The following is a 26,858-nucleotide window of genomic DNA, read 5'->3' as shown; positions in this document are numbered from 1 at the left end:
TTATATTATTTTAGAATTTAAAACATGGAAATCTGAAAGTGATAAGCACTATGATTTGAATATATTATAATAACATCTACCTATCTATATAAATGAGGGCCTGGTGGTACAGTAATTAAGAGCTCAAGCTGCTAACCAAAACATCGGCAGTTCCAATCCACCAGCCACTCTCTGGAAACCCTATGGGACAGTTCTATTCTGTCCTGTAGGATGGCTATGAGCTGGAATCGACTTGATGGCAAAGGGTTTGGTTTTTTGGTTTTACCTATATTTATATGTTGATAACAAATTTATTTCAAATAATCATTAAAGAAGGCCCTACGGATCAATTACTTCAGTAGCAGTTAGTTGAAATTTATGACTAAGTTGTTCCGAATTTCAATACTCAGAGTGACATGTGATTTGGTATAAAAACTGCAGAAAATTCTGACTCTGAAGTAGGTAGGGTGAGAATTCTATAAAACTGCACTGCTTTTATGAGCTATACAATGTTGCTACAGAAAAAGCATTCTGAGGCAAACCTAAACCTAGAGTATGGCAATCAGTTTATGTATTGCTGCTATCTGTATCTCATTGGAACCACAATAACGCTAACGCTCGTGCTGCTCTGGAGTCCCTGACTGGTGTGGTTAACATGCTCAGCTGCTAACTAACAGGTGGGTGGTTCCAGTCTACCCAGAGGCACGTGGGAAGAAAGGCCTGGAGATCTACTTCCAAAAAATCAGCCATTGGATTTTTATCTGTAGGTGTCTAGTAGAGGACCTGGGTCTGTTCTTGAACGAAATGTTTATTTACTCAGACACACTTTTCGATTTTCTTCCTTCCTCACTTGTTACTTTTTCTTAACTCCTTTGCTGGTTTTTATACAGTTTTATACTAGTGAGGACTGCTACTGAAGTAGTTGATCCGTAGAGCCTTCTTTAATGATCATTTGAAATAAATTTGTTATCAACATACAGATATAGATAAAACCAAAAAACCAAACCCATTGCCATCAAGTCGATTCCAGCTCATAGCCACCCTACAGGGCAGAATAGAACTGTCCCATAGGGTTTCCAAGGAGTGGCTGGTGGATTCAAACTGCCAATGTTTTGGTTAGCAGCTTGAGCTCTTAATCACTGTACCACCAGGGCCTCATTTATATTGATAGGTAAATGTTATTATATAAATATAATGGAACCCAGTTTCACTGTGACACAGATGGGGTTGTCATGAGTCAGAATTGACTTCCTGACAACTGATTTTCTTCTGAATGCTGACCTTGGCTTTCTTGATGGTCATACGTTAATGATTCATTCATTCAACAAGTATCTAATGAGCACCTACTATCAACCAGGCTCTGTTCCAGGTACTAGTAATATATTAATACATGAAAGAGAAAAAGATGCTTGTTTTTGGAGCTCATACATTGTGGAAAGGAAAAAAAAAAACTACAAACGTGATAAATTTAAAGAATACAAAGTATTAGAAGGTGATAGTGCTATAAAAAATAGCAGTGTGAGAGGTATCGAAACTGCCTGCAGAAATGCAAGGGAGGACAATTTGCACTATTAAATAAGGGGCTTCTGAGTAAGCCTCATTGAGAAGTTAAGATTATTTAAGAAAGACATGAAAGCAGTATGGTAGTTAGCCCAGCATTTGTCTGAGGAGAGGACATTTCATGAACAGGGAGCATGCCTGGCATAGTCAAAAAAAAGTAAAGGTGGGCAATGTAATTGAAGTAGAGTAAAACAAAGAGAGCGTAGTGAGAGCGGAGAATAAAGAATAGAAAAAAATTCTAAGCTGTAGGGTACGCCATTATTAAGAGATTAAGGAGAAGGTCCTTACCAGTATAAAACTGCATAAAAACCAGCAAAGGAGTTGAGAAAAAGTAACAAGTGAGGAAGGAAGAAAATCGAGAAGTGTGTCTGAGTAAATAAACATTTTGTTCAAGAACAGACCCAGGTCCCCTGCTAGACACTTACAGATAAAAAATGGTTTCCACTATCAAGGACCTTACAGTCTAGAAAGGGAACATAAAATTTTTAAAAATATACATGACAGGCAATGAAAAAACTGAAAAGTTTATGTTTGAGAAAGTTTCAGAGGAGATATGAATGAGCAGAAACTTGAAAAGAGTTCTTTACTAAATTAAAATCTAGTATTTCATCAGTAATTTGTCACTGAATAATTAGATGACTTAATAAAAGTAATGAAAGCTAATCGTTGATAAACTTTTCATCTTGACACACATTTTAATTAAGTCAGGTATAAATCCATAATACCTTAGTTGACTTGTCTAAATAATAATTACTTGCTTTTTTCATTCTCTTTGTTTTGTTAGAGTACAGCAGTGGTTACATGATGTGTGATGAGATATCACTTCTCTGACAGGTAATGAACTGTGTACTTGTATGTTTAGAAAAAAATTCTTAGCTTTATATTACTAAAAGAGTAAAATCTCAATACACAATACCATAAATAAAAGTTCTGTGGGATCCTTGATCATTTTTAGAAATTGAAAAAGTTTGAGAACCACTATTTTAGATGTTAACAATGCTGTTATGATTATGATAAAAAAATTATTATCTGTAATTCATTACACTCTTCTTTCTACTTATGTATATATTTGAAATTTTCCATAATAATGTAAATTGGATTAATCTGGAATCAGTATTCCAGCAGAAGTAACCTCAGAAATACTACCCAAGTTATACCCCACTTAACCCATAATGTACCAAGCAGAAGCAATGCATATTAGAAATCAAAGACTATTATTGTAATTTTCATAATTAAATAGTACACAAAAAAATGAAAGAGAAAATGGTGTTTTTTTTAATCCTGAGTGTTGTGTTAAAAGAAAAACATTTCATGGGAGATGACAGAACTTTTGGACATTTCGAAGAATTTCCGAAATTGATTTTTATGTGTAATTACACTTTTAAAAACAGATGGGATTCAAATGTACTACAAATACAAGTTTGGCAATTAGAACAGCACAATTAAGCTATTATATATATAAAATGAAAAAAGACTTCATGAGGTAACATACCAAAAACTAAAAGAGAAAGTGAAAAATCAAAGGTATTACCGAACTCGTACGTACTTTCAAGAAACAAATTGTTTAATGATAAAATACAGTGAATGGGGAACAAACATGGTAGAAAAGGTGCTCAACATGTGTAATGTGGGACAAGCAAGGAAAAGGCAGTAGACCCAGAGACTAAATATACGTATCCATGGTAACACACCAGTTAAGGGCCACTTGATTACAGAGTGGCCTAACATACAGCAGGTTTTCAGTCAGTGAGAAATGAAATAATATGCAATAGGATGAGCTTCCTTCATATACTCTTTAACACTTACCTTCTACATGTCCATCAGCAGCTGGTATTTTATGTTTAATTTCTTTTTGTGACACTTGTTGAATATTATCCCTTTGTTGTTTAGTTTGTTGCATAGTATGGGTTTTCCAGAGTTTGCGCAGCTCTTCTACCTCTGTCTCTGAGTCCCGGTTTTGCTCCTTTGCCAGTTTTCCTTTGTTGACAGTTTGCTTTTGTTTAAACTCTGTTACTTCCGCATAAGGCATACTTTCTTTTTCACTATCTCCCTGGTGTAGTGAACTATCAGCAAGAAGAAAATTCTGGTCTCCATTACCTTTTATATTTGTGCTTTGCTCTTTAGGACCTGGTATCTCTTGACCTTTATCTGTAACCTGATCTCCTTCCTTTATGGCCATTTCAACATTATTTACGTCACTTTGATGAGATGGAGTCCCAACTTCATTTGTAGAATGTCCATTGTTGAATTTTAAGTGACCAGGGATACTCTCAGACTCTGATATGACTGCCACACATTCTGTTCCAGTCTGACTGACAGTTTGCACAGATTCTGACGATGCCCCAGAAGTCTGATCTTGCTGTGGCTCTACTGAGGAGATCAGCTCCTCTCGTATAGGAGAGAGCTCTGATTCTGTGAACACATCTTCAGAAAAAGATTCCTCAGTGCTTCGGGGGGCAGTGCTGGCACTATCATTTCCTACCTCACGGACTCTTGAGTCTATTTCCTCAGGGTTACTTCTTGTCGTTTTCTTTAAATGGCAGAAGTCTCTTACTGATAACTGTTCTATCTCTCTGTCAGTAAACAAAAATAAAATTTATTAGACTTTTAAAATTATAGCATTTCATTTTCCACAAACTTAATAAAACTAAATTTATTAAAAAAGCTTTTCTAAAGGGATATAGCGCACATCTCTTAACACTGCAACAAAAGCCTGACTAGTCATATAGACCAAATGGTCTGCATCGATTGCATGAGATCTGGAAAATAGCCCTGTAAGATTTTCTTGTAGGTATTCTACCTGCAGAGAATTGGATGAAGTAAGTTCTGAGTGAAGCTATAATCTAACTAAAATTTATTCATTAATTGATTATAAATAATAAGCTGAGGTAAAAGTTTTATTTAAATTTCCTAAAAAAAAAAAAAATGCTGGCTACACAGTGCTTACTTGCATGCAAAGAAAGATTAAAATATATGGTTCAAATGCAATGCTTGAAACCAAAGTGAATGGAACTGGAGCAAAGTACTTAATAGGAGAACTCTCCAAACTACTAACAACAACTCTTAGTAACAGTACTAAGAGAGCTTGTTCAGCCAAAGAGTTTAAGCTGGGTCATAACTGGATCTAGATTTCCATGTTTAATGGCACTTTACATTTAAGCACTAATAGTCAAAAGTTAGATAGTTTAAGTTCTGAAAAGAGGTAATGCAAACATCCATACTATATAAGTCAACAATTTAAAATGATGCTTGCAAATAGTTTGTGACAAATGGAAATTCTATGAGTTCTTAGTGGGAAAAAAGTAATAATATTTATGCCTATGCAATATGAACCATGTAAAAACATGCTTAGTAAAGAAAGACTGGAAAGTAAGACAATCCAAGAATAACTGGCCGTTTCTGGATGGTGAAGGTAGGTAACTCTTTTCCTCTTGTTCTAATTATGGTATTTTTCAAATTTCCTATTACAAGGATGTATAATTTTTATAACTAGGATAAGTAAAATTAATTTTTTAAAAAATAATTAGTTGGAGTCTCATTCTTATCTCTGGCTCATGTGAATCTGATTCGTTTTAAGAAACACTGGCATCTGATTTATGCTATTAAACATGCCAATAGTGTCATCTACTGGTGGTTCACTCAAACTGCATGCATAGGATCTTGGAACTTGGGGAAAGTTTTGAGAAGCTGTATCCAACAGATTTTCTTCCTAAGACCCTAAAGTAAGAGATACAGTCAGCAAACCTAAAAAGAAGGTTATTTATTTTGATAAGTGTTTTACCCTTCAGAGTTAACATACTGAAAGGTTAAAAACTAATTTATGCCAAAGATGCTGCTACTGTTCAATACAGTAGCAGGACAATACCTCTGAAGCTAACCTTCCAAGCAATATGAAAGAAAACCAATCAAATCTCATAACTTATTTTAGCCATACATGACATCACTCAGCAAAATCACTTGCTTTATTTATTTGATTTAGTGCCAAGTATTTGTTTTTATCAACTGATAAGGCAAGATTCAAAGATATATCTTTTTAAGGAATTAAAAAAAGTATTTGGTGGTCTTTCCAGGCAACAATCTAAATGATAACACAGTGATTTGCAAGAGGAGTTCTAGAGTATCCATGCAGAATACTTATAGATGTCTCCGAGTAAGAGAACCCCAAAGTATCACAGTACAATGGGAAAGTGGAACAGTGGAGAGTGAATCTCACCAAACACTAGATGGATTAGACAGACAGGCAGGTAGGTAGGTAAGAAAAAATAAATAGGAAGGAAGGAAGTAGAAAGGATGAAAATTGATATGCAATAGATATGAATCCCCCTATCCCTCCATACATGACTTTGTCAGCAGTTTAGAAACTGGCTTTACTTTAACTGATAATGATATTTATAGCCCGCAGGGATAATGACGGTGGCTATTTGTTTTTAAACTAGCTCTTGAAGACTAAATTTGTGTGTGTGTATACATATACATACACACATATACATATATATCTACATACATATATACATACACATACACACACGTACATATGCATCTTCCTCTTTTAATCTAATCTTCATTCCTCCCAATAATTCATTCCTCTCACACCTAATAATCCGAAATCTGCTGAAGAGGACATGATGACCTATAAAAAGTAGGGATTAATGACACTTCTTAGGAATCATTTGTACCTCTAAAGATCAGTTTACCAACCCAAAATAATCTCTTTTGGGTGTAAGGCATAATGGAGACTGTCTGAATAAGGGATTTTAGTCTAGCACAGGTATACTAACAACTCATGTAGTAGTCTGCCTCAGAAACAAAAAATAACGTGCTCTTTTCCTTTGTACGTAGTTCTAGCCCTTAAGAGTTTAAAAACAAACAGCCACCATCATTTACATTAATAACATCATTATTAAAGTAAAGCCAGTTTCTACACTGCTGACAAGGTCATGTATGGAGGGATGGGGGGATTCATTTCTATACACATCAATTTTCTTCCCTTCTACTTGTCCTGATACCTTTTTTTATACACCTAGCTTCCATCTCTGCTCCTTTTATTTCTCATTCCTCCTTTTTCTCTCTGGTCATTACTTTGGTCAGTCATATTACTTTCAAGTTGTGTCTGACATGCAATCTCACACCTCCTCTATCAGCATCACACAAATTCCCTGATCAGTATATTCCAAAGGTGAGTTCTTACATTCATATAACTTCTGTTATTTTCCCCTATAGCTTTTACTTCTCTGTTGGAGAAGAGTGCAAATATATAAATCAATAAATAAAACCAAGTTGCTCTGGGTATAGCAATGTCAGGTCTTTGCTCAAGTGGCCTCCCCCAAATCTCATACCAAACTCTTCAAGCACTTCCAAGGAAAATTTGAAAACTACCCTTGACGATGACACTCATAGAGGTAATTTAGAATTTGGATGGTGTGTGGGGATAAAAAGGGCTGGTAAATGGTGAATTAAATGAGTTCTATAGGTTCCTTTTCAAATATCTGGTTCTCTGGCCAAATATACAAATACAAATCTAAAACAACTCTTAACTATTCTAGGCATATTAAGAATAATCTTTTAAATACTACATATACTTTTGTTTTAGAACTGGTAAAATGAAAAGTAGCTCTAGTAATACTAATAAAGAATATTTAAGAGCATTAGACCAGGGTCAATTATCTAGATGAAATAAAATTGCAAATGAGCATAAATACCACTCTTACATGGGTAGGGATTCCTTTATTTTGCTATCCAAAATTTCTCTGTACATTGCAGCTGACATCACCTCTTCCATTGGACACATGATGCCATATTCCTCACAGCCATTTTCTTGAACCAAGGGGTCAGTTTTATGTGGATCGAACATTATATTATTTGGTGTAACTAGCAGCACACCACTGACGGTGCCCTAAGGTGAAAAAAGAAAATAGTGTTTAATCTTCAAAGTTTAAATTTTCAAAAAGTATTTCAGCTACCTTCACTAACTTTCTTCTGATGTCAGGCCACTAAATATATACAAAAGTAGTACATTCGAGCACTATGATACTCTCATGAATATGTTTTTAATTAAAACCCAAATTTCTTCAGTAAATTCTCCTCTTTAGCTGAGGCAGAGTACAAAGAATATCATATTTGTCCTAAAAACATCAAGTCTGGAATTCAAATTTGCAGCCTCAGTAAAATACTGAGTTGTACTTCGAAAATAACTTCAGTAAGATATGAAGGGATTGTAAAGTCCTGCAAGGCAAAGGCCACGTTTTTACATAAATTTGTATAATGTGTTGTTCCTCACTATATGCAAGTATAGTTTCATGTATAAAGGCTCAATAAATGTACTGATAACTGAATCTATCACAAAAGGAAAAGACTATACCTTTAAAAGATCTAAAATACAAAACACAAATAAATAAAAAGTTTCCACTTTCAGTTGATTCTGCTATTACCCTACCATGTGCCCTTGAGCAAGCAAAGCCTCCGGCCTCAATTTCTTCATCTGTAAAATTTGGAAGATTGGTTGGATGATCTCTAAGGTACACGATTATCGTTTTGAATTTCACCATGAAAAGTTGTGAAATTTTAAATACATGCTCACAGAGAAACAAATCCTAACAGTCTGACCCTCTTATTTTACAAATGAGCAAACTAAGGTCCACAGATAGCCAATCCCACTAATATTAGCTAATATTTATTGATTCTTACGTATCATGCTTTACATCCACTACTGCTGTTCTTGATCTCGGCAGTCACAGCTCTGAGATGAGTATTACCTCCAGCTTATAGATGGGAAAACTAAGGCAGAGAGAGGCTAGGGAAATTGTAGTATTTTCCATGGTAAGTGACACAGCTAGTAAGTAGTTGAGGATTCAAATGCCAGGGAGTCTGTGCTTCTGACTATAACCCCTCCCCATTCACACCACAAACTACAGTCTCTCCGAATCAAGTGCCAAACATTCCTTCATCCCATTTTGTGGCTCCCATTCCACTGTAGTCTGTAAGTGTAAATATTAAAAGTAGGCAGGACTCTTAAAATGGACCAAATAGTTACTTTGAAATTGTGCTGTCCTTTTTCTGAAGCTATTAAGGAAAAAATTAAATCCTGCTTAATTTGGTATCACACCCTCCTTCCAAGTCTACATTATGCTCTATAAATTTACCTAACTTATTTTCTTAATTGGGGATATCTCTTCACAATTTATTTTTTGTTGTTGATGACAATACACAGCAGAACATACATCAATTCAACAACTTCTACATGTACAGCTCAGGATATTGATTACATTCTTCAAGTTGTGTAACCATTCTCACCCTCCTTTACCGAATTGTTTCTCCCCTATAAACATAAACTTATTGCCCCCCTGAGGTTACTATCTTTCAAGTTGCTGTTGTCAATTGGATTCCGTATAGATAGTTCTTAAAAGAGCACAATGCTCAAGGCAGGCATTCTTTATCAGTTAAGCTAAATTACTGTTTCATTTTAAGAAGGCTTCAGGGGACATTTTTGGTTTGGTTTTAGCAGTGGTTTCAGGGTTAATGCAGTCTCCATGGCTCCAGAACTCTGGAGTCCATGAGAATTTGAAATTCTGTTCTATATTTTCTTCCTTTTGATAGAATTCTTCTATAGGATCTTTGATCAAAACACTGAGTAATGGTAGCTGGGCATCATCCAGTTCTTCTGATCTTGTAGCAAAGGAAGGAGTTTTTCATGGAGGCAATTAGTCACATATTCCATTTCTTATTTGTATACCTGACTCTCCTTCTTCCTCTGTTCCTCCAGGTCAATAAAGATCAATTGTTGTACCCTGATGGCTGTTTGTAAGCTTTTAAGACCCCAGACACTATGCAATAAACTAGGAGACAGAACAGAAGCACTAAACACAGTATTAGACCAATTAATTGGGATGTCCCATGAAATCATGACCCTAAACCTCCAAACTAAGAAACCAAATCCTGTGAAGTGTTTGGTTCTACATAAGCAGTGTCAGGATGGCTAAAAAAAAAAGAAAATAGCAAATGTTGTCAAGGATGTGGGGAAATCTGTGACCTTGTCTATTGCTCGTGAGAATGCAAAATGTATACAGCCATCATGAAGAACAATATAGCGGTTCTTCAAAAAACTAAAAAACAGCTACCTTAAACCCACCATTGAGTCAATTCTGGCTAAAGGAGACCCTATAGGACAGAGCGGAACTGCCCCATAGTGTTTCCAAGGCTGTAATCTTTACAGAAGCAGACTGCCACATCTTTCTCCCACGGAGTGGCTGGTAGTTTTGTACCACCAACCTTTTGTTTATCAGCCAAGTGTTTAACCACTGTGTCACTAGGGCTCCAAGAACTACCATATGACCCAGGGATTCTACTGCTAGGAATATACCCAAGGAACTTGAAAACAGTGATGCAAACAGACATATGTACACCAATGTTCACTGCAGTGTTATTCACAATAGCCAAAAGGTGGAAACAACCTAAATGATCATCAATGGATGAATAGATAAACAAAATGTTGTACATACTACAATGGAATGCTACTCAGCCAGAAAGAGAAATGAAGTCTTGCATGTTACAACATGGATGGAGCTTAAAGAGATTATACTCAATGAAATAAGTCAATCACAAAAGGACAAATATGACTTCGCTTATATCAAAAGATAATAACAGGCAAACATATAAAAAAAAAAATTTTTTTGTGGTTACCAGGGGCAGGAGGGAGAGGCAAAGGGGGACTATTCCTTATGCAGCATGGAGTTATTGTATTGAATAAGAGTAGGGTTGCACAGCCGATTCATGTAATTGCTTTCAATAGGTTGTATAGCTGTAAGAAGTCAAATTAGCAAAAGTTGTGTGACAGATATACTTAATTTTAAGAACATAAGACATAAGCTATTACAGACACTAACCTTTTAAATGATCAAGTAGAAAGGAAAAGAAAAAATTCTACCAAAAATGGTCATCTGTTCACAAGTGAGAAAAGGTATTGTAGATATTCAAGATGATAAAAAATGTTTATCATTTATAGTAACTGCATACAAGATCAGAGAGAATGACTGTGTGTGTGTGTGTGTGTGTGTGTGTTGATGCATGCGTGCACACATTTTGGCGAGGGAAATAGAATCGATCTGAAATTCTGAATAGTACCTCTTTTAGTCCAGATCATGGACCACCTAAATAAGGAATAACTTTATATAAGCCAAACTATTCATCTTCTTAATATTTTAATTAGATTCATATACATCTACATTAGTTTATATTTCTGGAGCACATGCCAACTCATGTCAAGAAGAGGTATGTTGTAGGGAACATTACCAGCGATAATCCAAGAAACAGATACTGGTTCATTGGTTCGTTACCCTAGCATTACTTATTATATATTACTTTGGAAGAGTTTCACAAAGGCTACGATTACTAGTTATGTATCAACTCGAAAGTACCTAGTAACAATTACTGAGAAGGCCCAGATATAATGATAATCTTTTTAACTCTCTATATACATTATTAATGCTATAATTTTAGTAGTGTAACTATGTAAGTCATTTGAAAAGCCTCTCAAAATTATGCTTCTACTTCCTGGATTAGAATGGGCTTGAAGCCCTACAACTTAACATCAGAGTAATCAATGTCCTAACGTTACTTTTCAGGAATCCACTCCTCTGCTCCACTACTGAAAAGATGCACTTGTGTACCCTTGCTTCCTTTCCTCCCCTTGATAATCGAGGACTCTATATAGCCAGGGTTTTTTGAGGTATTCTGTCAGATGCCATTCTCCATAAATCAAGAGTTGACCATGAGAAACATTATTTCCACATAAAATCAGTTTCAAAAAAATCTCGAGAAATTCAAGTACCTCCTTCATCTGCATGGTCTTCAGAAACTTTAAGCAACATTTTCTCTTTAGTGTTACTGTCAGTTCTAACCTGATGAACATAATTAATGTCACTGAACTGTACATGTAAAGATTGTTTAAATGGCAAATGTTTTGTTACCTATATATTTACCACAATAAAAAAAAGGGGGAGGAGTTGTTTTTTTTTTTTAATTTTTATTGTGCTTTAAGTGAAAGTTTACAAATCAAGTCAGTCTCTCACACAAAAACTGATATACACCTTGCTACATACTCCCTATTGCTCTCCCCCTAATGAGACAGCCCGCTCTCTCCCTCCACTCTCTCTTTTCATGTCCATTTTGCCAGCTTCTAACCCCCTCTACCCTTCTCATCTCCCCTCCAGGGTGGAGATGCCAACATAGTCTCAAGTGTCCACCTGATCCAAGAAGCTCACTCCTCACCAGCATCCCTCTCCCACCCATTGTTGGAGATGGGGGAAGAGATTTTGTTTAAAGAAAAAATGATAACAATGTATTTTGGAGATTATAACATTTGTAGAAGTAAAAGGTATAACAATATCATAAAATCTGGGAAGGGAAAATTAAAATATACTACCATAAAGTTCTTATACGTGAAGTGGTATAATACTGAAGTGAGACTATGATTTATTAAAGATAAATGCTATAAATCCTAAAACAATCACTAAAATAACAAAGTGTTAATGCTGATAAGCCAACAAAGGCCATAATATGAAATCATAAAAAATACTCAGTGTAAAAAAAAGGCATAAAAACAGAAAAAGAACAGATGGAACAAATAGCAAGATGGTAGAGTTATACCTAGCCATGTCAATAAACACAGTAAAAGCAAAAATTATCTAAAGAAGCAAGATCCAAGTACATGTTGCCTACAAGGAACTCACTTTGAATATAAAGACACAGAAGGATTAAAAGAAAAAGAATAGGGGGAAAAACACATTAACACTAATCAAGAAAAAGAGAAAGCAACTATATTAGTAACTGTTACGGTAGATTTCAGACCAAAGAATATTACCAGGAATAAAGAGGGTCTTTCATAACGACAAATCAATTAATCAAGAGGACATAACAATCCTAAATGTTTTTTGGGTCTAACAGCAGTTTCAAAGTACATCAAGTAAAAACTTAGAGAAATGAAAGTAGAAACAAATTCGTAATGATAGTGGGAGATTTTAACAGCCTTCTGTCAAAAATAGATAAAACAAAATTGATATGAAATCAGTAGGGGTACAGAACAACTATCATCCAACTTGACTTAACTGACATCTAGAGAATACTCCACTCTACAACAGCAGAATATACATTCTCCTCAAGTGCACAGGTAACGTTTATCAAGATAGGTTGTATTCTGGACCATAAAACAAATTTCAATAAATTAAGCACTCAAATAGTAGTGAGCACGTTCTCTGGCCACATGGAATCAAATTACAAATCACCGGACAGGTATCTGAAAAAATCCTCAAATATTTGGAAACTAAAACACTCAAATATTTTATGGGTGAAGGGAGAAATTAGAAAGGGTTTTGAATGAATGAAAATCAAAGCACAGCGCATCGATATTTGTAATAAAGCTAAAGCAGTACTTAAGGGAAAATTTATAGAATTAAAGGTCTGCGTTACAAATACTAGTAATTTATGAATTACGATTACAAAGTAATGATTATCATGTGTGACTTTTGAAGTCAATATCATATGATACAGTAGTCACTTTCTAAGCAATAAAAAAAAAAAAAAAGCAATACCTAGAGCTTATTTTCCAACTCTATGCTACTTTACTACATTCTCTTTTCAGACTAGAAGATTTTGCTTAGAAAAGCAGCAAGGTATGGTAGATAAAAGGTGGATTCAAACTGGGTTTGAATTCTGGCCATCATAGAGAAACTTTGGACCTATTAACCTTTTCTGAATTTTTTTTTTTTTCCCCTGTGAAGAAAGAACAGGACTCAATAACTCAAAGGATTATTCTGAGTTGATAAAATTAATACACCTCATAGGTACTCAACACATACTAGTTACCTTCCTATTTATTTCTTGTACTAAGCTTGTCAGACTTAGCACTCCAAAGAGTGTCCAGCAGTTCCAGCAGTAGTCTTTTTATATGTGCTTTTTGATATATTCTATCAATAGCAAATCAGCCAAGCATTATAACTTTATGTATATCCATCCCAATGCCTTTAACAATTTTAACAGCACACCAGATTTGTGAGCTGTGACCAAGAGCCACACTAATCCAAACTGATAGCATCACCAATACCCTTTGTAAACAGTAAAGACTTTACTGATGTTGGTATCTTAAAGTGTAAGTCAAGTTGCTATATTTTAGTAATAATAAACCTTGATAAAACATTTTCCCTAAAGAATCATTCATTACCTTGCCACTGGTAATGTATTTGCAATTAATTTTAAGAAATTTCTCAGTAAATGCTTCTTCCTCCTCAGAAGTTGAAGATACAACTCGTGTAGGTCGAATACCTGTAAAAGGAGATGAGGGAGTTGCTTCTTTCTGGTGGACTACATCAGGATTCTAAGAGGGGGAAAAAAAAAAAAAGGCATCTCTGAGAACTAAATAAAAATAAGCACATTATGAAAGTCAAATGAATAGCCTTCCCTAGTAAGTGCTGTTCTTTTTCATCACAGTCTGGAGTTCAATCCAAAATAAATACTGTAAATACAGTTTTGAAAAAAAAAAAACTTTTCTCATTCTTTTGTGTATGTGTATGTCTGTATGTGTAAACATAAGCTTTTATTTCTTTGAGATAAACGTCCAAGAACAGAATTGCTCAGTTGTACGGTAACTGCACGTTTAATTTTATAAGAAATTGCCGAACTATTTTCTACAGTGACGGTACCACTCTACATTCCCACAGCCAATGTAAGAATAATCTCATTTCTCCACATCCTTGCCAGCAATTAGTGTTGCCACTATTTTTTATTTTTTGCTCCTAAATGTTTCTTTTAATTTTGTTGTGCTTGGGGTGAAAGTTTACAGCGAAAATTAGTTTCTCATTCAAAAATTTACACATAACTTGTTTTGTGACACGGGCTGCAATCCCCACGTTGTGTCAGTATTCTCTCCCTTTCCACCTCTGGTTTCTGGTATTCATTCATACAGGTTTCCTGTCCATTCCTGCCTTCCCGTCTTTGCTTTTGGGCAGATGTTTTTCATTTGTTCTCATATCTTTGAAGAAGCTTGTTCCTCACACATGTTATTGTTTGTTTTCTAGGCCTGTCTAATCTTTGACTGAAAGGTGGACTTTGGGAGTGGTTTCAGCTCTGACTTAGCAGGTTGTCCAGGGGCCACAGTCCCAGGGGTTCCTCCAGTCTCTGGCAGACCAGTAAGTCTGAACTTTTTTTCGTGAATTTGGGCTTTGTTCTGCATTTTTTTCCCACTCTGTCCAGGACCCTCTGTTGTGATCTTTGTCAGAATGGTCGGTAGTTGTAGCCAGGCACCATCTAGTTCTTCTGGGTTCAGGCTGGTGAAGGCTATGGTTCATAAGTCCTTTGGGCTAATATTTTCCTTATGTTTTTTATTTCTTTTCTCATTCTTACATCAGGAATTACTGGAAAGAATGGCACCTGTTTTCATGTTTAGTGCAGTTCTCAAAGACAGAACAGTGGGCGTTATAAACCCCACTGCCATTGGGTCAATTCTGACCCATTATAGTGCTAGAAAATAAACCTCCCAGATTGGAAGGCCCTCAAAATATGACTGGGAATGAGCTGCGTTCCTAAAGTAGAGTTGACTTTAATGATACAGATGGAGTAAAGCCTTCAGGACTCTTCATTTGCTTACATGGTAAGATTCAAAAGCTATCAACAAACCGTTTATGACTGCCCAATTACCCCCAAACCCAGTTAGCAAATACGTTATGTTATCTATTACATTACCACATTAGTTACAAAATACAGCAATGTACATTGTTAAATGTGTGCCTTAAGTGAAGATGAATCACTGAGGTTCCCTCAAGGTCTCAAATTCTACAATTCAGTATTTATACTAATCCCTGATTTGTTGATAGAGTCCTATTAAAAAAAATACATAAGATTAACTTAGCAAACACTCAAAGTATAATACAAAAGAGTACAACTTCTTTAAGAAAGACCAAAGCTGTCTGGATGAAAAATTATCAGTTCTCATTATTGCTTATATAAATGTACATTACCCAAAGTATCAGTATCTTTTTATAGCTGATTTTGACTGATATTTATAGATTCTGATTCTTAAAACAGTGGTTTTGAAACTGATTTTGGGGGCTTTCTGAAGTTTCTTTGTATAATTTTGCTTCAGCCACTGGGGAAGGAAATGTCCTTAAAAACATTAAAATAAACATTCATCTACCTAACCTTAATTATTGATCAAATGTTTAAATGTGAGATACCAATGCATTCCTAGGACAAATGTCCCAAGATGGCTGACTATAATAATCTTATTTAATACAACGGTTATACATTACCCATGCTATCGAGTCGATTTTGACTCATAGGGAACCTATAACACAGAATAGAACTGCCTAATAGGGTTTCCAAAGCTGTAAATCTTTATAGAAGCAGACTGCTGCAGAGCAGCTGGTGGGTTCAAACCACTGACCTTTCAGTTAGCAGTCAAGTGTTTAACCACTGGACCACCAGAGCTCCTTTGATTCTACACTGTATACCACAATTTGCATAATGATTATAAATCATTACCATAAAACAATGTGCCACTCCAAACTCTTCATTTCCCATGTTGCCTTGGTTCTACTTTTGCCCCCCCGTGATTGAAAATTTCTAGAAATGTTCTCTGGTGACACACAGGTAAGGCAAAGGAAGTTGAAGGACGAAAAACTATTATAGGCACAGAAATATCAACATATGCATTTATTTCATGTAACACGTGTATATACAATACACTATATACTTTAAAAGAAAACATTTATTTTAAAGCAATGTATATTATTTTTCTTCATTCAGTCCAAGAAAATAGACAGGATGGTCACCATTTACCTCCTATAAATAATTACATTAACCATTTCTCTGAGAATTTATTTAAATTCCACTTCTTAAGACCAAGAATTTGAGGCTGCTTACCAACAAAACATAGAGTAAAATAAAAAAATACACATAAAAAGTAAAAATATCAGAGTCAAGTAAAAGTAAATGCAACTGTAAGAACAATGTAAGTGCTGTATTTAGGGTTTTAGACTTCACTCTGAGCTTTTGAGCAGCCAGGTTAAAAGCAAAGCGGGATCAACTGTGAATTCTAATTAAGGAAATGATGCCCATCCAGAATCTAGAATAAAATCTCACCCAATGATTTTACCATTCTTATCTTGTAAATTACAAATATGTTTCTTTTTTCAATATAAAGAATTACTTGCCTAAAAACTACAAAAATTTAGAGTCCGACTGTAACCCTCCAATTTTTCAGGCCCTGTTATGGACTGAACTGTGTCCCCCAAAAATGGATGCAAACTTGGCTAGGCCATGATTCCCCGTATTGTGTGGTAGTCCACCATTTTGTTATCTGATGTGATTATCCTATGTGCTGTAAATCCTAGCTTCTATTATGTCAATGAGGCAAGATTAGAGGCAGTTATGTTAATAAGGCAGAATTCAATCTACAGCATTAGGTTGTATCTTGATTCAATTTCTTCTGAGATATAAAATAGAGAATCAAGCAGAGAGGAGAGGGACCTCATGCCACCAAGGAAGAAGCAACAGGAGTGAAGTGTGTCCTTTGGACCAGGGGTCCCTGCGGTGAGAAGCTCCCAGGCCAGGGACAGATTGATGAAAAGAACCTTCTCCCAGAGTTGACAGAGAGAGAGAGAGCCTTCCCCTGGAGCTGCTGCCCTGAATTCAGGCTTTGAGCCTCCAATACTATGAGAGAATAAACTTGCGTTTGTTAAAACCATCCACTTGTGATATTTCTATTATAACAGCACTAGATAACTAAGACAGGCCCTGAATTCAAAGACAGGGGTCTTTATAAAAGAAAGAGCAGGAGGATTTAGTCACAAGAAAACACACCGGAAGCTCATATGAAAACTGAAGCAGAGGCTGGAGGGATCTAGCTACAAGCCAAAGAATGCCAAGGATTACAAACAAACAGCAGAAACTAGGAAGAGGCAAGGAAGGATTCTTTACCAGAGCATTCAGAGCTGATGTATGTCGTTGTTGCTGTTGTTAGGTGCCGTCGAGTCGGTTCCGACTCATAGCGACCCTATGCACAACAGAATGAAACACTGCCTGATCCTGTGCCATCCTCACAATCGTTGTTATCCTTGAGCTCATTGTTGCAGCCACTGTGTCAATCCACCTTGTTGAGGGTCTTCCTCTCTTCCACTGACCCTGTACTTTGCCAAGCACGATGTCCCTCTCCAAAGACTGATCCCTCCTGACAACATGTCCAAAGTATCTAAGATGCAGTCTCGCCATCCTTGCTTCTAAGGAGCATTCTGGTTGTACTTCTTCAAGACAGATTTATTCGTTCTTCTGGCAGTCCATGGTATGTATATTCAATATTCTTCACCAACACCACAATTCAAAGGCATCAATTCTTCTTCGGTCTTCCTTATTCATTGTCTGGCTTTCACATGCATATGATGCAATTGAAAATAGCATGGCTTGGGTCAGGCGCACCTTAGTGTTCAAGGTGACATATTTGCTCTTTAACACTTTAAGGAGGTCCTTTGCAGCAGATTTGCCCACTGCAGTGGGTCTTTTGATTTCTTGACTGCTGCTTCCATGGCTGTTGATTGTGGATCCAAGTAAAATGAAATCCTTGACAACTTCAATCTTGTCTCCATTTATCATGATGTTACTCATTGGTCCACTTGTGTGGATTTTTGTTTTCTTTATGTTGAGGTGCAATCCATACTGAAGGCTGTGGTCTTTGATATTCATTAGTAAGTGCTTCAAGTCCTCTTCACTTTCAGCAAGCAAGGTTGTGTCATCTGCATAACGCAGGTTGTTAAATGAATCTTCATCCAATCCTGATGCCCTGTTCTTCTTCATATAGTATTAAAAAAAAAAAAAAATAGTATAGATGTAGTCAATTTGATTTCTGTGTGTTGCACCTGGCGAGGTCCATGTGTATAGTTGCTGTTTATGTTGGTGAAAGAAGGTATTAGCAATGAAGAAGTCGCTGGTCTTGCAAAATTCTATCATTCGATCTCCAGCATTGTTTCTATCACCAAGGCCATATTTTCCAACTACTGATCCTTCTTCTTTGTTTCCAACTTTCGCATTAAAATCACCAGTAATTATCAATGCATCTTGATTGCATGTTCAATCAATTTCAGACTTCAGCAGCTGATAAAAATCTTCTATTTCTTCATCTTTGGCCCTAGTGGTTGGTATGTATGTTTGAATAATAGTCGTATTAACTGTTCTTCCTTGTACGCATATGGATATTATTCTATGACGGACAGCACTGTACTTCAGGATAGATCTTGAATGCTCTTTTTGATGATGAAAGCAACACCATTCCTCTTCAAGCCGTCATTTCCAGCATAGTAAACTATATGACTGTCCGATTTCAGTCCACTTCAGTTCACTAATGCCTAGGGTATCGATGTTTATGCATTGCATTTCATTTTTGACGATTTCTAATTTTCCTAGATTCATACTTCGTACATTCCCGGTTCCAATTATTAATGGATGTTTGCAGCTGTTTCTTCTCATTTTGAGTCATGCCATATCAGCAAATGAAGGTCTCGAAAGCTTTACTCCATCCACGTCATTAAGGTCGACTCTACTTTGAGGAGGCAGCTCTTCCCTAGTCATCTTTTGAGTGCCTTCCAAGCTGGAGGGCTCATCTTCCAGCACTATGTCAGACATTGTTCCGCTGCTATTCAGAAGGTTTTCACTGGCTAATACTTTTCAGAAGTAGACTGCTGGGTCCTTCTTCCTAGTCTGTCTTAGTCTGGAAGCTCAGCTGAAACCTGTCCTCCATGGGTGACCCTGCTGGTATCTGAATACCAGTGGCATAGCTTCCAGCATCACAGCAACACGCAAGCCCCCACAATACGACAAACTGACAGACACGTGAGCTGATGCGTGGTCCTGCTGAAACCTTTACTTTGAATTTGTACTCTCCAGAAATGTAAAAGAATGAACTTCAGTTGGTAATTGTTGGTAAGTGTCATCGAGTCAGTTCCAACTCATAATGACCCTATGTACAACAGAATGAAACACTGCCCAGTCCTGCGCCATCCTCATAAGCACTGCCATGTATGAGCCAACTGTTTCAGCCACTGTGTCAGTTCATTTCATTGAGGGTATTCCTGTTTTTTGGCTGACCCTCTACTTCACCAAGCACGATGTTCTTCTCCGGGGACTGGTCCCTCCTGATAACATGTCCCAAAAGTATGTGAGACAAAGTTTCGCCATCATTGACGCAAAGGAGCATTCTGGCTGTACTTCCAAAACAGGTTTGTTCTTTCTTCTGGCAGTCCATCAAGTACTGAATATTCTTCACCAACACCATAATTCAAAGACATCAATGCTTCTTCAGTCTTACTTATTCACTGTCCAGCTTTTGCATGCATTATGAGGGTAACTGAAAACACCAAGACTTGGGTCAGGTGCCCCTTAGTGCACAAGGTGATCTCTCTGCTCTTTAACACTTCAAAGAAGTCTTTTGCAGCAGATTTGCCCAACGCAACACGTCCTTTGATTTCCTACCTGCTGCTTCCATGGGCACTGATTATAAATACAAGTAAAATGAAATCCTTGACAACTTCAGTATTTTCTCCATTTATGATGATGCTGCTAATTGGTCTAGTTGTAAGATTTTTGTTTTCTTTATGTTGAGGTGTAATCCATACTGAAGGCTGTAGTCTTTGATGTTCATCAGTAAGTATTTGATCGTCATCAGTAAGTATTTCGAGAAGAGTTTCCTTTCAGCAAGCAAGGCTGTGTCATTTGCATATCGCAGGTTGTTAACGAGCCTTCCTCCAATCCTGATGCCTCCTTCTTTATACAGTCCAGCTCCCCAGGCTATTTGCTCAGCATACAAATTGAATAAGTATGGTTGAAAGGATACAACTCCCCCCAAGCCCCCAAACTAAAAATTTCCAGATTTTAAGCAATGCACTATTCCTCCGGTGTGTTAAAACGACTGCCTCTTGGTCTCTGTACATGTTCCACATGAGCACTTTGTGTTCTGAAGTTCCCATTCTTCTTGATATTAGCCATAATTTCTTACAATCCACATAGTTGAATGCCTTTGCATAGTCAGTAAAACACAAGCAAACATCTTTCTGGTATTCTCTGCTTTCAGCCAAGATCCATCTGACATCAGCAATGATGCCCCTCATTCCATATCCTCTTCTGAATTCATCTTGAATTTCTGGCATTCCCTGTTGATGTACTATTGCAACTGTTTTTAAATTCTCTTCAGCATAATTTTACTTGCATGTGATACTAATGATAGTGCTCGATAATTTCTGCATTTGGTAGGATCACCTTTATTTGCAATGAGCATAAACACGGATCTCTTCCACTCGGTTGGCCAAGTAGCTGTCTTCCAAATTTCTTGCCATAGATGAGTGAGTGCTTCTAGCACTGCATCCATTTGTTGAAACATCTCAATTGGTATTCTGTCCATTCCTGAAGCCTTGTTTTTCACCAATGACTTCAGTGTAGCTTGGATTTCTTCCTTCAGTGCCATCAGTTCTTGATCATATGCTACCTCCTGAAATGGTTGAGCGTTGACCAATTCTTTTTGGTACAGTGACTCTGTGTATTCCTTCCATCTTCTTTTGATGCTTCCTGAGTCATTCAAATTTTTTGCCCATAAAATTCTTCAATATTCCAACCAGAGGTTTGAAATTCTTCTTTAGTTCTTTCAGCTTATGGAATGTTGAGTGTGTTCTTCCCTTTTGGTTTTTAAACTCCAGGTCTTTGTACATTTCATTATAATGCTTTTTCTTCTCAAGCTGCCCTTTGAAATCTTCTGTTCAGCTCTTTTACTTCATCATTTCTTCCATTTGGTTTAGCTACTCTATGTTCCATAGCAAGTTTCAGAGTCTATTCTGACATCCATTTTGGTCTTATCTTTTTCTCCTGTCTTTTTAACAACCTTCTGCTTTCTTTATGTATGATGTCCTTAATATCATCCCATAACTTGCCTGGTCTTTGGTCATTAGTGTTCAACGTGTCAAACGTATTCTTGAGATCTCCAAATTCAGGTGGGATATACTCAAGAAGCACCCCTGGTGGTGCAGTGGTTAAGAGCTCACCTGCTAACCAAAGGGTTGGCAGTTCGAATCCACCAGCCGCTCCTTGGAAACCCTATGGGGCAGTTCTACTCTGTCCTATAGGGTCACTATGAGCTGGAATCAACTTGATGGCAATGGGTTTGGGTTCAATGGGTTTATACCCCGGGTCATAATATGGCTCTCGTATACTTATTTTAATTTTCTTCAGCTTCAACTTGAACTTGATATGAGCAATTGATAGTCTTATCTCCAGTTGGCCCCTGGCCTTGTCTCTTTCCATAGAAGATGTGGTCAATTTGATTCCTGTGTACTCCATCTGGTGAGGTCCACGTGGATAGTCACTGTTTATGTTGTTGAGAAAAGGTATTTTCAGTGAATGGGTAATTGGTCTTGTAAAATTCTATGATGCAATCGCCAGCATTCTTTCTATCACCAAGGTCACATTTTCCAACTACTGATCCTTCTTCTTTGTTTCCAACTTTTACATTTCAAGCACCAGTAATTATCAATACATTTTGATTGCATGTTCGATCAATTTCAGACTTCAGCAGCTGATAAAAATCTTTTATTTCTTCATCTTTGGCCCTAGTGGTTGGTATATATATTTGAATAACAGTCGTATTAACGGTTCTTCCTTGTACGCGTATGGATATTATCCTATCACAGACAATGTTGTACTTTAGGATAGATCTTGAAATGTTCTTTTTGACAATGCATGCAATGCCGTTCCTCTTCAATTTGTTATTCCCGGCACAGAAGACCATATCATTTTTCAATTCAAAATAGCCAGTAACAGTCCATTTCAGCTCACTAATGCCTAGGACATCAGCCAAGTGTTCCATTTCATATTTGACAACTTCCAATTTTCCTTGATTCATATTTCATACATTCCATGTTCTGAGTATGAATGGATGTTTGCAGTTGTTTCTTCTCATTTTGAGTTGTGCCACATCAGCAAATAAAGGCCCCAGAAGCTTTACTCCATCTATGTCATTAAGGTTGACTCTACTTTGAGAAAGTAGCTCTTCCCCAATTATATTTTACTGTCTTCCAACCAGAGGGGCTCATCTTCCAGCGCTATATTAGACGATGTTCTGCTGCTATCCGTAAGGTTTTCACTGGCCAATTTTTTCAGAAATAGATCACCAGGTCCTTCTTTCTAGTCTGTCTTGGTCTGGAAACTCTGTTGAAACCTGTCCACCATAAGTAACCCTGCTGGTATTTGAAATACTCATGGTATAACTTCCAGCATCACAGCAACATGCAAGTCACCACAATACAATAAGCTGACAGATGGGTGGTGGTTTTGTTGTTTAAGACACCCTGTTTGTAGTACTATGCTTTGGCAGCCTTAGGAAATTAATACATGGAGGACTAGTTTATTTATACATGTAAACATAATCTTTAGGTTATTAAGAGAAGGGGAAATTATAATTAATATTAATTTATATAGAAAAGAAACAGAAGTATATAGTTCCTTTCAGAGACATTTTAATCATAATGATTAAATCCACTGGTTCCTTAAAATGAATTTTTAGACTTATTCCTTAATAATAATTGATAAATTAACTCTATTTTTTTATATTAATATTTAGAAGAATGACTAAGAGGATGATAATAAATTCGTTTTTAAAAGACAGTTTGTCAAATCTATGCACCCAATGACAGGGCTCCAAAATACATAAACTCTAACAGCGCTTAAAAGAGAGACTGACAATTCCACAATAACAGTAGAAGATTTCAACACATCACTCTCAGTAAAGGACAGAACATCTAGAAACAAACTCAGCAAAGATACAGAAGATCTAAAGGGCACAATCAGCCAGCCTGAACTCATAGACATATATAGAACACTCCACCCAAGAGATGCAAAGTACACATCCTTTTCTAATGCACATGGAACATTCTACAGAATAGATTACATCTTAGGCCACAAAGCAACCCTTAACAAAATTCAAAACACTGAGATAATACAAACTATCATCTCTGATTACAATGCCATCAAAGTAGAAATTAACAACAGGAAGAGCAAGGAAAAAAAAAATCAATTACAGGGACACTGAATAACACCCTGCTTAAAAACCACTGGGTAAGAGAAGAAATCAGAGATGGAATCAAAAAATTCCTAGAATCAAACGAGAATGAAAACACATCACACCAAAGCCTTTGGGACACGGCAAAGGCAGTGATCAGAGATTAATTTACAGTAATAGATGCACACATCAAAAAAGAAGAAAGGGACAAAATCAAAACACAACTCCAACAATAGAAAGAGAAAAGCAAAAGAATCCCACAGCCACCAGAAGAAAGGAAATAATGATCAAAGCAGAAATAAACGAAATAGAGAATAGAAAAACAACAGAAAGAATCAACAAAACCAAAAGTTGGTTCTTTGAAAGAATCAACAAAATTGACAAGCCACTGGTCAAAATGACAAAAGAAAAACAGGAGAGGATGCAAATAACCCAAATAAGAAATGAAATGGGGGACATTACAACAGGCCGAACTGAAATAAAAAAGATCATAACAGAGTACTATGAAAAACTATACTCCAACAAATTTGAAAACCTAGAGGCAATGGATAAATTTCTAGAAACACACTACTTACCCAAACTAATATAAAATGCAGTTGAAATTCTGAACAGACCCATACAAGAGATTGAAAAGGTAAAAAAAAAAAAAAAAAAAACTCCAAACAAACAAACAAAAAAACCCTGGTCCAGATGGCTTTACTGGAGAATTTTACCAAGCATTTAGAGAAGAGCTTACACCAGTACTACTCAACTATTTCAGAACACAGAAAAGGAAGGGATACTTCTGAATACATTCTATGTAGCCAGCATAACCCTGATATCGAAACCAGGCAAAGACACCACAAAAAAAAGAAAATTACAGACCAATACCTCTCATGAATATAGATGCAAAAATTCTCAACAAAATTCTAGCCAATAGAATTCAGCATCATATCAAAAAAATAATACACCATAGCCAAGTAGGATGCATACCAGGCACACAAGGATGGTTCAACATTAGAAGATCAGTCAATGCAATCTACCACATAAATAAAAGAATCAAATGATCATCTCAATCAATGCAGAAAAGTCCAACACCCAACCCTGATAAAAACTCTCAGTAAAATAGGGATAGAAGGGAAATTCCTCAACATAATAAAGGGTATCTATACAAAACCACAGCCAACATCATTCTTAATGAAGAGAGGCTGAAAACATTCCCCTAGAGAACAGGAACAAGACAAGGGTGCCCTTTATCACCACTTCTATTTAACACTGTGCTGGAAGTCCTAGCCAGAGCAATAAGGAAAGAAAAAGAAATAAAGGGCATCCAAATTGGTAATGAAGAAGTATGATTATGATACTATACATAGAAAACCCAAAAGACTCCACAGGAAAACTACAGCAAATAATACAAAGATTCAGCAGAGTAGCAGTAAAAAAGATAAACATACAAAAATCAGTTGGATTCCTATACACCAGTAAAGAAAATGACAAAAATGAAATCAGGAAACCACTACCATTTATAATAGCCCCTAAAAAAATAAAATACTTAGGAATAAACCTAACCAGGAATGTAACAGACCTATACAAAGAAAACTATAAAACACTACTGCAACAAATCAAAAGAGAGCTACATAATTGGAAAGACATACCATGCTCATGGAGAAGCAGACATTGTGAAAATGACAATTGTGCCCAACTGCAATTTACAAATACAATACAATCCCAATTCAAATACTGACAACATTCTTTAAAGAGATGGAAAAACTAATCGTTAACTATATGGAAAGGAAAGAGGCCCTGGAAAAGTAAAGCACTATTAAAGAAGAAGAATAAAGTAAGACTAGCATTACCTGACCTCAGAATTTAGCACTACCTGACCTCAGAATCTACTACATAGCTACGGTAGTCAAAACAGCCTGGTACTGGGACAGTAACAGATACACTGACTAATGGAATGGAATTGAGAACCCAGATGTAAATCCATCCACCTACGGTCACCTGGTCTTCGACAAGGGCCCAAAGTCCATCAAATGGGGAAAAGACAGTCATTTGAACAAATGGTGCTGGCAAAACTGGATATACATCTGCAAAAAAATGAAACAGGACCTATACCTCACACCATACACAAAAACTAATTCAAAATGGATCAAAGACGTAAACATAAAACCAAAAACTATTAAAAAATAGAGTCAACACTAGAGATCCTAACATACAGCATTAACAGGATACAAACCATAACTAACAACACACAAACTCCACAAGATAAGCTAGATAACTGGGATCTTCTAAAAATTAAACACTTATGCTCATCAAACACTTCACCAGAAGGGTAAAAAGAGAACCTACAGACTGGGAAAAAATCTTTGGCTATTATAAATCCAACAAAGGTCTAGTCTCTGAAATCTACAGGAAAATCCAACATCTCTACAACAAAAGGACAAATAATTCAATTAATAAAGGGGCAAAGGAAATGAACAGACACTTCACCAAAGAAGACATTCAAGCGGCTAACAGATACATAAGGAAATGCTGGTGATCACTAGCCATTCTTTTTTTTTTTTTTTTTTTTTTGCCATTAGAGAAATGCAAATCAAAACCACAATGAGATACCATCTCACCCCTGCAATACTGGCAGGAATCAAAAAAAAGCAGAAAATAAATGTTGGAGAGGCTGTGGGGAGATTAGAACTATTATGCATTGGTGGTGAGAGGGCAAAATGGTATAATCATTTTGGAAAATGATATGGCACTTCCTTAGAAGGCTAGAAATAGAAATACCGTATGATCCAGCAATCCCACTCCCAGGAATATATCCTAGAGAAATAAGAGCTGTCACATGAATAGACATATGCATACCCATGTTCACTGCAGCACTGTCACAATAGCAAAGAGAAGGAAACAACCTAGATGCCCATCAACAGATGAATGGATAAACAAACCATGATACTTACACACAATGGAGAACTATGAAACAATAAAGAACAATGATGAATCTGTGAAGCATTTCACAACATGGATGAATCTCGAGGGCGTTATGCTGAGTGAAATAAGTCAATCACAAAAGGGCAAATATTGTATGAGGCCACTACTATAAAAACTCATGAGAAGGTTTACACACAAAAAGAAATAATCTTTGATGGTTACAAGGGAGGGGTGGGGTGGGGATGGAAAAAAACTAAATAGACAATAGATAAGTGGTAACTTTGATGAAGGGTAAGTTAGTACACAATACTGGAAAAACCAGCACAACTCGTACAAG

The 26,858-nt window shown here is 36.4% G+C and overlaps 1 protein-coding gene across 11 annotated transcripts in view; it reads right to left on the bottom strand.

Moving 5' to 3' along the window:
* OXR1 (oxidation resistance 1) overlaps positions 1-26,858 on the bottom strand; it is a 149,280-nt gene that overhangs the window by 35,947 nt on the left and 86,475 nt on the right. For 10 of the 11 annotated variants that reach the window (XM_064267998.1, XM_023545939.2, XM_023545941.2 and 7 more), the window contains 3 exons: positions 13,751-13,903; positions 7,248-7,432; positions 3,346-4,112 (listed from right to left, as the gene is read on the bottom strand). In XM_064267998.1, coding sequence (XP_064124068.1) covers positions 3,346-4,112; positions 7,248-7,432; positions 13,751-13,903 — 1,105 coding nt within the window. The remainder of the gene's footprint in view (positions 1-3,345; positions 4,113-7,247; positions 7,433-13,750; positions 13,904-26,858) is intronic. The other variant, XM_064267997.1, reaches the window with a different exon arrangement.

This window comes from Loxodonta africana, chromosome 14, assembly GCF_030014295.1.
Source record: "Loxodonta africana isolate mLoxAfr1 chromosome 14, mLoxAfr1.hap2, whole genome shotgun sequence".
Lineage (NCBI taxonomy): Eukaryota > Metazoa > Chordata > Mammalia > Proboscidea > Elephantidae > Loxodonta > Loxodonta africana.
The sequence above is the reverse complement of the archived record's forward strand: the minus strand, read 5'-3'. Positions and strand labels throughout refer to the sequence as shown.